The sequence below is a fragment of the Helicoverpa armigera genome, chromosome 11 (assembly GCF_030705265.1).
Source record: "Helicoverpa armigera isolate CAAS_96S chromosome 11, ASM3070526v1, whole genome shotgun sequence".
NCBI classification, from domain to species: Eukaryota; Metazoa; Arthropoda; class Insecta; order Lepidoptera; family Noctuidae; genus Helicoverpa; species Helicoverpa armigera.
Window position 1 is genome coordinate 10,627,709 of NC_087130.1, and position 13,180 is coordinate 10,640,888.

General features: G+C 41.7%; 2 protein-coding genes across 2 annotated transcripts; both read right to left on the reverse strand.

Moving 5' to 3' along the window:
- Positions 1–1,514: 1,514 nt before the first annotated feature.
- On the reverse strand, positions 1,515–6,420 carry LOC135117548 (uncharacterized). Its single transcript, XM_064036956.1, has 2 exons — positions 2,174–6,420; positions 1,515–2,082 (listed from the first exon to the last, which is right to left on the reverse strand). Exons 1-2 carry the CDS (start codon positions 6,418–6,420, stop codon positions 1,515–1,517), a joined length of 4,815 nt encoding a protein of 1,604 aa, XP_063893026.1.
- Positions 6,421–6,580: 160 nt separating this feature from the next.
- LOC126056688 (uncharacterized) lies at positions 6,581–13,039 on the reverse strand. Its single transcript, XM_049850429.2, has 2 exons — positions 12,748–13,039; positions 6,581–10,207 (listed from the first exon to the last, which is right to left on the reverse strand). Exon 2 carries the CDS (start codon positions 10,189–10,191, stop codon positions 7,114–7,116), a length of 3,078 nt encoding a protein of 1,025 aa, XP_049706386.2. The 5' UTR covers positions 10,192–10,207; positions 12,748–13,039; the 3' UTR covers positions 6,581–7,113.
- Between the last annotated feature and the right edge of the window lie 141 nt (positions 13,040–13,180).

Sequence of the window (13,180 nt, forward strand, 5' to 3'; positions counted from 1 at the left end):
CGGATTTGCCTCTGTGTATTATGCAACCAATTTCGTACCTTATTGCGTTAGAATAGAGTTCATTTTCGTAAATATATATTTTGAGCGTGCGCAATCTTGTTTAGTAATATTATATCTATGGCCTTTGCCAAGTAAAAAAAAACATTGCACCGAGCCCTTTGAGCTGACACCCAAAAAATTCAGATTTTTGGACAAATCGTTTTCAAAATCTCTCTGGGCATTTGGATTATAATCTGACTTCTTTTCTCCTTGATTCCATGTTTATTCCCTATTTTCATTTTTTTTTATTGTTGATGTCATATTTCGTTATACCTACGACCAGAAAATTATATGACGTTCCGTTCCTTGCATTTACCTAGGTCAGCGCCATCTAGTCATCACCTAGGAAAATCATTAATCATTAATATGTTTAAGAATAAATAAATGATGTCAAAAAAAACAAGGTAAATACCTAATGTAGGTACAACCAATGTGAACACGTTATTGTTGTACCTGTTATCAAAAGTATGTGTTTTATGTTTATCAAATATAGGTACCTACCTACATTACGCTGTGATTACTCGCACTTCATTCGCGATATTGAGGTAGGAACCTAGTTTATTAGCAGATTTGAATCCTCTCTGAGTAGGATATAGCCAATAATAATTATTAGTTACTTGCTTTTTTCAGGGGAAATTTTTATCGTCCCCGAAAAAAAAAAAGCCTCTGTTATTCAGGAATGGTAGCTCTCCAATAGTAAACGAATTATTCCGAATAAGAAATATTTATTTGTAAAACATAGGTGTATCACATATGGATCTTATTATTATGCGCTATGTTTTGCCGCGAAGGCGTACAAATATTAAAATAAATTTCAAATCGGTTGAGTACTTACGGAGCCTATGTGACAATAAAAACGTTCAAATCTCTCCTCTTTACATATTAGTATAGAAAGTATAAAATAAATATGTCTGACAGCAGCTACAGCGGATGAAGCGTCTGGGCTCTTGCTTTGATCTAACACTCAAAGGTTTTTATTTCACATAGACTTTTCACATGCGCTTAAGAAACGTCAATAGCTAAATGCTCGGTTCCAAAAAATGGATCCTATGGAGAAGAACCGGCAAGAAACTCCATAGATTGGTAACATTATGGTATGCAAATAAATATGAATATTGTGCTCGGTGGGAGGTGGACTGTATCAATAGTTTGCGGTAATCACCGGGAAAGAGGGAAAACCCGGCCTTAAATTAAACAACTAGTTAAAGAAGTTAAGAAAAAACGAGAGGGCGGCTCGCTACGAGACGGCGCGATGACAACTCCAAAAAACAGAAACAAAAGACGAACTAAAAAGTAAACAGCTAGTTGCAGCCAGTACTGCAAGGAGTTCGGAATGCGTACGAGCCTCGCCCTCGTTGGTCAATTTATTAGTTTAATGAAATTAAAAATATTACAACAAAAATCAAAAGGTAAAAAATACAAAAGATAAAATAACAAAAACTAATTCCATCGTTAACATCCCCCACCCCAGTGCGTCAGCACTCATTCCCGATAGCTATATACACAACTCGTGCTACCGGTCGTCGCAATATGCCCGACTTTGTTTGCACCTCGGCGACTCTGATGCGGCCGTCTTGGCCTGGCATCACTCTTCGAATTATGCCGCGTGGCCAAACGTTTCGTGGGGATGCGGGATCGACAATTAAAACGAGGTCACCCACTTGTAAGGGCCTCTGCTCTTGCTGCCACTTCTTTCTCGGACGCATGTCCGGCAGCACCTCCTTCACCCACCGTCGCCAGAATGAGTCAGCCAGCTGCTGAGCAATCCTCCACTGTTTGCGCAAGAATGTATCTGACTCATCAAAGGTGCCCATAGTCGGTAGGTTTGAGGATGAGCCAAGGAGGAAATGGTTGGGTGTTAATGTCTCGTCAGTGTTCGGCTCAACGCTCACATGGGTGAGGGGCCGACTATTTACCATCACTTCAACCTCTGTCATGAGAGTTTGTAGAACAGCGTCTCGAGGTGCTCGCTCTTTCAGCACGACTTTCAGTGCGTTTTTCACGCAGCGAATGAGTCGCTCCCATGCCCCACCCCAATGTGGGCTGGCGGGGGGGGGAAAATGTCCATGTAGTGGTCATGCTGTAACTCTGTACTCCGTCAGCTAAGAGTTTCTCATCCAATTCGGAGACACACTTCTTCAACTCCTTGTCGGCGCCTCTCAGATTAGTACCATTATCCGAGTAAAGGTATCGCGGCCACCCGCGTCTGCCTGCCATTCGTCGGAGAGCCATTATGACGTCATCGGTAGTAAGGCTTCCTACGAGCTCAACATGTATAGCCCTCACAGTGAGACAGGTAAACAACACGCCGTACCTTTTTCCTCGGCGGCGTCCTATGGTCACTTCCATAGGTCCGAACAGGTCCACTCCAGTGTGGGTAAAGGGACGCTGATGATGCGCCAATCGTCCCTCAGGTAAGTCTCCCATTCGAGGAGGTCGAGGCTGTGCACGCCTGATTCTGCACAGCATGCATTTTGAAATAACATGTTTAACAGTAGGTCTAATACGTACAATCCAGTACTTCTGTTTCAGCTCATTAACCACCATTTCCTGGTGGCCGTGGAAAGCTCTTTGGTGATAATGCTTCACAATCAGCTGAGTAATGTGACTGTGACCATCTAGTATTACAGGTTGTTTAACGTCTGGAGTTATTTCAGGAGCAGCGTTGATGCGGCCTCCACATCGCAGGACTCCGTGCTCATCTAGGTACGGAGATAAGGTAAGTAGCTTACTCGAAGTAGGTAGTGCCGTAGACGCTTGAAGTAGCTTAATCTCTCTTCCAAATGATAAAGCTTGTGAGTGCTTTATTAGTAAGCGTTCGGCCCTGTCCATCACGTCATCATTCAGATTACAGGTGGAAGCTATCTGTTTTCTCTTATTGATGGCCTTGATAATGTTATCAACAAAGGTAAGTACTTGACTTGTTGTTCGTAACAAGCGTAGCCATGAAGAGAAGCGTGAAGGTTCAGGTACAGGTAACGTACAGGTTTCTATGGTGTTATCAATTACTGTTACACATTCTAATAACTCTTTGTTCGCAGGTTCAACGACATCTAGCGGCCAATATTCCGGATGCTTATACAAGAAGGTAGCTCCCCGTAGCCACTCATCTTGTAACACCGAGCAATCGTAGTTTTCTCGTGTGGCTATATCTGCTATATTTAGCTTAGTCGGTACATAGCGCCATTCATGTATTCGAGACAACTCGTCAATTTCTCCCAATCTATTGGCAATGTACATCTTGTAATTACGAGCGTTATTTTTGATCCAGTGGAGTACCGTTGTAGAGTCACTCCAAAACACTCTCCTTACAGCTTTCAGCTTGTGCTCGTTAGTAATAGTCTCCGCGAGTCTAGATGCTAACACAGCGGCCTGTAGTTCGAGACGCGGTACTGTAATCGGCTTATTCCCCGCAACTCTGCATTTGCTAGCAATGAATGCCACACGTATGTTATCGTCGTGATCAATCCATCTCCAATAAGCCACAGCGCAGAATGCCTTCACAGACGCGTCACAGAATACATGCATCTCGAGTTCTTTATAACCATTTCTGTTCACAACAGTTTGGTTCAGTGTCGTCGACGGCAGCGGCGTAGCACTGGTGTTGTCCGCTACGGGCGTAGCGCTGCTCGTAGCGCTCATAGGGTCGACGAGGTCATTAGCCGACAGCTGATGCTTTTCTGTCCCACTCGCACTCATTACCGATTGATAGTATCTGGGTAGTTTTATATCTCCCAGCGATTTCAGTAAACAAATCCATTTTTTCCATTTTATAAATATTTCGTCGCTAATTAAGTCGTCCCAATCGATATTTAGTTGCCAAGTTTCTTGCAATAGAATTTTTCCGTTAATTGTGAATGGTGATAAGAAGCCGTAAACGTCGAAGATACTCATCACTACTCGTAACATTTCTCTCTTACTAGGTTTTCGTTCGCCGTCAATAATTTCTTTTGGTATCTTTTTGAATGTCATGTCGAACCTCAGAGTATCGTCGGTCGTGTGCCATATAAGACCAAGTGTTCGGTCGCCGTCATTTTGCTCGCCCATTTTGAACTTTACAGCAGAGTCGCCCAACGTCGCTTGTGGTAGGCTATCAAGCACTGCCGTACTATTGCTATTCCAATTTCGTATCTCGAAGCCTCCTTGAGCATGTATGCGTGTTACCTCTTTTACTAGTTCAATAGCTGTTTGGTCATCGGGCAAGCTATCGATGTAGTCATCCATATAGTGCTGCGTCAGTATAGCAGCTACGGCGGCAGGCAATGATGACTCGAAACGCCGAGCGTTTATGTTCTTAACGAATTGAGCGACGAACGGTGAACAATTGGCGCCAAATATTAGTGACGTCATGACGAATGTTTTAACAGGTTCGTTTAGCATGTTTGGGTCGAAATCTTCATTTGGGTTGCCCCGATAAATGAATCTAAATGCATCTTGGTCTTCAGGGCGAATCTTCACTCGTAAAAACATGTCTTTTATGTCTCCGGTTACGGCTATTCTATTCTCACGGAACCGTAACATAATTCCAAATAGTGACATAAGTAGGTCTGGCCCCTTTAGTAGATAGTCATTTAGAGAGATTCCTGATGTTTTAGCGGCAGCGTCGAAGACTAACCGCAGTTTCTTCTTATTAGGATTGTCGACGCCGAAGTGTGGTAAGTACCAAACTTTCTTTCGACACACATTTTTATCATCGGTTAATTGTTCAGCGTAATCATTTTGAATTAAATGCTGTATCCGTTCGTGATATCGCTGCGCGTAACCACTGTTCATTTTCAGTCGGCGTTCTACGCCTCTTAATCGTGACATAGCCATAGGTAACGAGTCGGGCAATGTACAGTCTTCGTCCTTCCACGGGAGGCCGACATACCACCTTCCGTCCAGCAGCGTGGAAGTCTGTTCGAGGCGCTTCCAGGCGCGCTCATCTTCTGCGTTCTGTCGGGGCTTTGATGGTGAGGCACCCATTGACTCGAGCGCGAAGTAACGTCGCACCTCATCATGCAGCTCGTCGGTCGCGGAGACAACAACAGGCGCGACGTCCGACATACACAATGCGGCGTGCTGAGCTTGTGTACTCGGTACCCTGCCGTGCAGGCACCAACCCAATGGCGTGCGGGTGGCGCACGGCTCGCCTGGCTTGCCTCCTAGTGTATCTAAAGGTAATAATAAATGGTAATTATCTTGCCCTATCAGTAAGTCGGGTTTTAACGACGCAAAACACAGATCGTCTTTAATATCGCGTAAGTGGTCATAGGTCTCGCACTGAAAGTTCAATGACCCTTGTTCTGGCAAGCTCAGTTCGTTGACACTACGCGCACTTATATTAAACTTTTCACCGAGTTTGTTAGAAACGATTAAGTCCACTAGTTCTGCCGCACACACTAGCTCGTTCTTGTCCCATGCGCCACGAACTCGCATGGTTTGTGTACGCCCGCGCAGACCGGCGCGCGCTGCCAACGACGCGCTAATCAATGAGACTGTGGAGCCGTCGTCCAGCAGTGCGCTTGCACGGAATTCACCATTAGGTCCGTGAATCATTACAGGAACCACCTTCAACCGCACTGACCATTCGTTGCCGTTCGTCTTAACGTGAGTTACCACTTCAATTGGTTCACTACCAGATTGTGTCGCCGTGCTTGGGGCGACGACCTCTTCGGCGGTAGCGGTCGGCACGTAGTGCAGCAGGCGATGATGCGGTTGTCCGCATGCAGTGATGTCACATAAGTTTTCTCGGTCGCTAAACTTGCTGACTTGAGAAGACTCTTCATATGCTTGCTTAAACTGTAGCCAATCAAGCGGGTCACCGTCAAACTTCGGTAAGTCTTTTGGCATAGACAGTTGGTTAAGCAGCTTAGTTTCTGCCTGGTTGGCGTTGGTGGTTGCGGTGGCGGCGGCTAGGTCCTTAAGCACACATGCCGATTGCATGTGCATAGTGCCGTCGTCAGTACCGCTCTGGTTTGGTTGCACGTTCCCGAGCTGGGATGGGCCGGCGTTATCCAATTGCTGCAAGACAGCGTCTTGCCGTTGTGCCGGGCGCAGCGCATCGTCGTGACAGCTAGTGACGCGCTGTGTCTTCACCCACTCCTCGATTCGAGACGCATTTTCCTCTTCACCAGGTTCACCATCAGCTAGCGACTGCGAGCCGCAGCTGTCCAGCTTCGCCAGGTCGGCAGCCAGCTTCTTTTCAATGAGTTCCATTTTCAGAAGCGCCATTTGTTCCGCCGCCTCGAGTATCAATCGTGCCCTCCGCGCCTTCACCGAAGACCTCGCAGAAGGAGATTTTACCAATGGTCTTCTGCTAGCCTCGGACTTCTTTACATTAGTAGGCGTAGGTTCTTCAATATCTTGTTCCCGGCGCGCCGCGCTTCGCGTGTTCACCATTTTTTTTTTCCTCAGTTCGCGGTGTACGAAGTATCCAAGTTGCTGGAACGATCCGGCTCGAAGGACCAACGGATGTGCTCGGTGGGAGGTGGACTGTATCAATAGTTTGCGGTAAACACCGGGAAAGAGGGAAAACCCGGCCTTAAAATAAAACAACCAGTTAAAGAAGTCGAGAAAAAACGAGAGGGCGGCTCGCTGCGAGACGGCGCGATGACAACTCCAAAAAACAGAAACAAAAGACGAACTAAAAAGTAAACAGCTAGTTGCAGCCAGTACTGCAAGGAGTTCGGAATGCGTACGAGCCTCGCCCTCGTTGGTCAATTTATTAGTTTAATGAAATTAAAAATATTACAACAAAAATCAAAAGGTAAAAAATACAAAAGATAAAATAACAAAAACTAATTCCATCGTTAACAAATATGAATAATAGATAGACACTCATATATATTTCTGAAATACAAAACAGTCTAGGTATATGAAAAATACATTTCTGATATATTTTAGATTATTCAAATAATTAGGCTTTAAAAATAATGCAGAAAAAACTTGTGTATAATATGTAAACAAAATAAAAATTCTATAAAACTATCCTAAGTACAACATGTAAATTCTATGGCACTTAGAGACCTTTCCAACATCAGAGTTGGAAGAATTTTCGAAATCAGAACTAAATCCGGCACTAAAGTTAGTTGGTTAGAAGTTGGTCGGTGGGTTGGTTGGTAGGTTAGCTGGTGGTTTGGGTCTACACTTCATGGGGACGAAAAAAATATGTGCATAGCTTTTCCAGTTCTGTGATTTTTGGAATTCGGCGTAATGGATCTTCTGAGCATCATTCATTTTGCTCAAATCACTGCCTTTAATAGTCGCGTGGTCCACGTCAGATTGGAACAGTTCGTACAGTGCCTCGATTGCTTCCTTGTCACCAGCAAGCTCTTTAGCTTTACACACATATGCCTTCGGCAACTCGTACGTATCGAAGACACCGGCTAACACCTCGAGAAATGGATCGCCGTGATCTAGAACGTTGCCCAAGTCAATTCCACTTAGTAACTGTGTTGGTTTTTTCATGATTTTTATAGTACTATTACACTCACCTAACACATTGCCTATATCCGCTAGTAGCATTTCCAATTCTATTCGAAACTTCTTGTCCTGCTTATATCTCCGAATGAGTTGAGCGTCGGATGCCACTTGCGGGTATCCCAATACACCTTGAAGTAACGTTACTCTATTGATTAGACACAGTATCAACTCTTTTTGAACTATCCTCCAGAACTGATAGTTTTTTACATTAGGCAAATTTGCCTGCACAGCCTTGTTGTTGTTTACGTTGATATCGTACATAGTTTCTATTCCTGTAAATGATGGATATTCCGACTTGAAAGCGAAATCACTTTTATAAGATCTGTAAATCTGCAAACCCCATAGACTTAATCTCCTCCCGGTTAACCAAGCGAGTGTAGAAGTGTGCATTAAACATACGGCTTCCATCTCTTCTATAACGTGATGTACTTCTGTTAAATTCACATTATCGGGCTCACTTGTTTCATCTAAACTACCAAAACTCAAACGTTGACGTATAGAAGCAAATAGTTCACATTCATCGAGACAAAACCTTAAAAGATTTTTTATGGATTTCCAATGAATTGAATAATCCTTTACGTCATCCAGAGCCTTCAAATCATCATTTACTTGTTTTCCTCTTTTTTTTTGTATTCTCTTTCTTTCCTTTTGACATTCGTTAATTTCTTTCATATTGGGACAAACAGGCAGTATCATAATTCTATATTTGGATAACTCTGTGTTTGCCATACTCACATAATTATTATTTTCAGCGATCAGCTCTAGCCATCTTCTTATACTTTGAATACAGTTGGGTAATATGTCAATAACACTGTCATCCATGCTAGTTTTGGTTTTCTGTATTTTTAACGATATCTCATTTCTGTTATTCCCAATCCATACAATTTCTTTAAGAAGTTGAATAGTGAATCCTGTGGGATTCCAAACTTGTTGAACAAAGTCGCTAGTTTCTAAAAACAGATCCTCTCTGAGTGTTTCATATTGGGTTAGAATTATCTGTAAGTTTTGTGATGCTGCTTCAGGCAATTGTTCAAGTCGTTTAGTTAAAAGACTCAAACCTTTATCTAGTAACGATTTATCAAGTTTGTATTTATAAATTTTAAGAATCGCAATAAATACTTCCTTAATTTCTTTCAAATCTTTCAAAATTTGATGGAATGTTTGTTTATGCTGATTCTCGCTGTGTATCCTCGTGGTCAGCTGTCCCTTGTAGGCGTGGGACACGAACTCCCTGATGTCGTGAATCAGATTAGTAGTCTCCACCGACAGCGCCACTTGTAGGAACGCTTTCGTAGATTTCGAAATATGACAAGAATCTTTAGAGGTTTTGGTCATTTCTCCAATTACTTGTAATACTCTCTCAATCATTAACAAATTGAGGCCATTAGTACTCTCGATAGCCTGTATGTAATCAATAATTTTTCTAAGAGCATAATGATTCTTCATGTACATAATAGGCTTTAGGTAATTATTATCTAAAATTGTAATCGTTTCTGAAGAGTCTTGTTGTATCCAACTTGATGACGGGTCCCGTCCGAGAATATGTTTTTTTAATATTCTTTTAAATTTTTTCAACAAGTATTTGAATCTCTTTCGCTCAAAGTAGATTACGGAACCGTTAAACAATTTACGGGAATCGTACGTTAACGTTAGGTTTCTTATTAAGTGACCTTCGTGACGCCCCGTGTGATGCTTCTCTACTGTGATCAGTCTCTCCTTGGGTAGGTACAGCCTCCAGTCTTCATAAGTGCGGTAGACAAAGTGATAGATTGTACTTTCAGTTTGTTTGTACAACTCTGCCGCATTTTCATAACGGATTTTTATTTCCGAATGATCTTTGAAGTATTTTTCAGTCTTATTGAACCGTTTTATTAAACAACCTCTAAGGAAATATAAATTCTCTAATATTAGCAAGGAAACATTAAAGTCCATCTTGCGATAATAAACTTCGTACATTACATTTGCAAGCCCTTTATAGTACATGCTGCTTCTGTCTGCAAAATGTTTTCTCAGTTGACGTTCTTCAACATCTGAATCATGTCGTATCCGAACCATATCTAGTTCCGAAAACTTATCATAGATACCCAATACGCGAACCAGTGCAGTAACCAATTCTTTGCGTGTGATTTCACTTGGAGTTTTCGTGGGAAGACTTTTGTAGATAGTTTGTTGGAAATTATTGAACATAATGAGGGAGTGATAGTTTATAAGTAACTGCTGTCTACGTCTTATATTGACTATGCGAGCGTCTTCAAGCAGCCTGCCAAGAGCCTCAAACTTTCGTACGTCATGTCCTATCCAATACAAGTCACCGCACCAATAGTCGTATAACATTTCGACCATACAGAAAGCATCGCAGTGTAGCGCGTGTTGGATCGCTTTCTTTCTCTGGTTGTGTACTACTGTTTCATCATTTGCCGGGTCTATCAGGTAGTCTAAGATATTGGTCTTCTTTAATAAATAATACAGGATATCGGGCTGTTTGTTAAAGCATGCACTGATGATGACATCATTCTGTGTAGGGCACCGGGTGCCGAGGGCATACAGTTCGGCTAGTACTTGTTTATTTCGCGCCAGATCCTGATCGAACCAATTAATTACATCCTCAACCTCTTCTATCACCCCTTTTCCGACGGCGAGCAGCAATTTTTGTAATTGTGTTTTTAACTCTTCTTTCTCTGGATCCATTTCTTCGGGTAGTTTACTGGAAATAAAGTATTGTTTTTGTTAATACTGATATTGCTGTTGGCGTAAACCCACAAAGACCGCTGTCAGGGAAAAACAACAATAGTTGAAACCTTGTTTCTAGCATGGAGGCATCAATTTTATTTGTTGAATAAAAATTAAAATCGGCTGTCATTTGAACATCTTTGGCGGGAAGACAGAATGTACACAAGAAGTAGAAGTATCATAAAATAGTACAAAGGAACTGCTTATTTCTAATGAAAATAGACAAACCGTGTAAAAGAACTACAAAGGACATGGTAAAGGTATATAAATTATACATATATGTAAAGCAATAAATACAAAAATACATAATATAATAATATGACTACGAAGAAGAGGATAATTAGCAGCTTTTAAGTTTCTCTTTAAAAGTAGCAACAGTTTAAGAGCTACTTAATTCAGGCGGCAGCGATTTCCACAACCGTACCTACTGCCTGAACTGTGCCTGAATCGGTTATATAGGGCTCAGCTTTACCTATTATTTAGGTACTGCCAAGTTCCATCAAAATCAATGCGGCGATTTTTAACGATATTTTTTTATGAAAATTTCTAAACGCATACCATATATATACCCATCTTTCGTCTCTACCTCATGTAGCGCTCGGGTGCAATCATTACAAAACCGCCCTCTATGTAGGATTGAAAGTTTGGTGAGTAGAAGTGCTTAAAGCGGTTCAAAGGGCCTAAATAAGAAACTTTGTATGGAAACTAGAAGAAACTTTACAGTTTTTTGGACACAAGAAGTTAACAAGTTCTAAGGGATTGTTCACACCAAACGTATTGTCCGCCGCTGACTGTGAGTATACTCACTGTCTGCCCCAGTGTGAACGTCGACTCAATCTGCAGTACGCGTACTCACCAAGCCGACAATAGGCTATAGCGTACGATGCGCTACAAGTGTGAACAAAAGAATAGGCTCTTGTAGGTTCACACTAGATGCGTACGCTGAGCGGCTGACTATTCTACACATAAAAGGGCTCAGTATTTGAAGGTGCTCGTAGTATTTTATAAACGATAAAACTAGCGTAATTTATTTTTTTCAAATCAGACGTTTTACTGATATTTCAATTAAATGATGCGCATTCAGATAGTTGCCATTTGCGAAGCTCTAGAGGAAGACGAAAATAATAAAAAGAAGAGATTGTGGGTACATCCCTTAAATTTGAAGAGATGTTTTCTTGGTCAATTTCGTACTTTATATTTCGAATATAGACTTTATCCAAATAAGTTCAAGAAATATTTTCGTATGACAGTAAAACATTCGATGAGTTACTATCTTTAATACGTTTAAGTTTATATAAAAGGGACACTAATTATCGACGTGCTGTACCGAGGCGCGGCGGTGCGTACGCGGCGGAGCGGCGCTATTCGGCAACTGCGTCCGCGTAGCCAATCCGCGTCCGCCGTGCATAGTCGCGTAGTAAAATAATCGGCCACTGAGAGTCAGCTACAACAGACGACGTAACAGCGTATAGTCGGTTCGGTGTGAACGACAATTTCAATATATATGGAAAAGCAATAAACTGCGTAACGCGCGCTCACAGTCAGCGGCCGACGATACGTTTGGTCTGAACGATGCCTAAAAGCAAAAGCAAAGCACTTCTTCTCAATAGGTAGTCGCCCCGGGTGCCAAAGTGCCAATTGATGCTACGCTACTGCATACATACATCCATCAATACAAACGCGTTTATATTATGTATTCCCATCTATAGTATAAATAGACTACCATTTTCCCGCGGTTTCAAACGCGTCCTGCGGAAACTACTGCCCGTGCCGGGTTAAAATATAGCCCGTGTTACTGTAAATGTTAGGTACTCTCAGATAATGTAGCTTTCTAGAGGTGCAAGAATTTTTGAAATCGGTCCAGTAGTGTTTGAGTTTATCCATTACTAACAAACAAAAGTATTTTTTTTGTGTAGTTTCACACTGTCTCATTATAGATTCAAGATTATCAGCTGTAGCTGTTGGTCACCAAACGCTATCTACTGTTATCGAACCTTCGTTTTTAAAGAGGGTCCTCTTAGTGATGTCTACAATCATGCAGACCACTTAGCGTTCTGTACTTCAAAGTTATTTAAGTATATACTTACCTCCCTATATCAATATAGGTGTAATGTCTAGGTAGCTTATTTATGTGTAAACTTACATTGAAATTATCAGCATGCCCATGATCATATTTCAATCATACAACTTGGTACTACCTAGGTGATGCAACTTACCTACCTATAATGCAATTCGTACCTATGGGTATTTATTTAAGAGCAAAATTGACTGTCAATGTCGGCTATATCATTTTATCACCCCCAACGCACCATCAAGTTGAGAATCCCCACCCATTTTTTTGTAGTCAGCTGAAAAAGGCGCCAAACACTCGCCGAGCGCCGATAACGCTAAAGCCGGCTCTGTATATTGTTTTTATAATTTACATATTGAGACAAAACCTAGAAATATTTAAGCCACGCTTACATATGTACAATTAGATATTTATTGTAATTAATAAGGCAATACACAACTTACCAGTTTATAGAAGTGTGTTTTTTCAAATCAATGTTCTAGAATGTTTTGATAAGTTCTAGATTAGAAGTGCGCAGCAATTTGCGCCCGCGGGAGCTGGCACCGCAGGACACACGCCCCCGCTCAAGATTGCGAAAACTATTTAGGTAATACAGTAAAATAAATAAACTGTAATATTATGGGTGCGGTCACTTTCAACAAGGCCGCCGGTTCAACAATGAATAAGCTCCGAGAATGCGAAAGCACGTGCGAAGTGATCTGCGTTCGCAAAAACATTAACGCGGCAAACTTCGTATCAATAGGTATCCTGTCAAGTGTCAATGACTCAGCTAAATAATCATTTATATTCTGTGGAGTAGATATTCAGGCATTGCCATAAAAGTCTCTAAAACTCCATTTTAGACAATGATATTATATATATAATAAAATTCGGAAT

Bases quoted from the DNA above. Each gene is read 5' to 3' on its own strand.
- LOC135117548 (XM_064036956.1), bottom strand. From the start codon at position 6,420: ATGGTGAACACGCGAAGCGCGGCGCGCCGGGAACAAGATATTGAAGAA. The intron at 2,083-2,173 runs GTGTGTCTCCGA...CCCCCCCGCCAG, and splicing joins GCCGACAAGGAGTTGAAGAA to CCCACATTGGGGTGGGGCAT.
- LOC126056688 (XM_049850429.2), bottom strand. From the start codon at position 10,191: ATGGATCCAGAGAAAGAAGAGTTAAAAACACAATTACAAAAATTGCTG.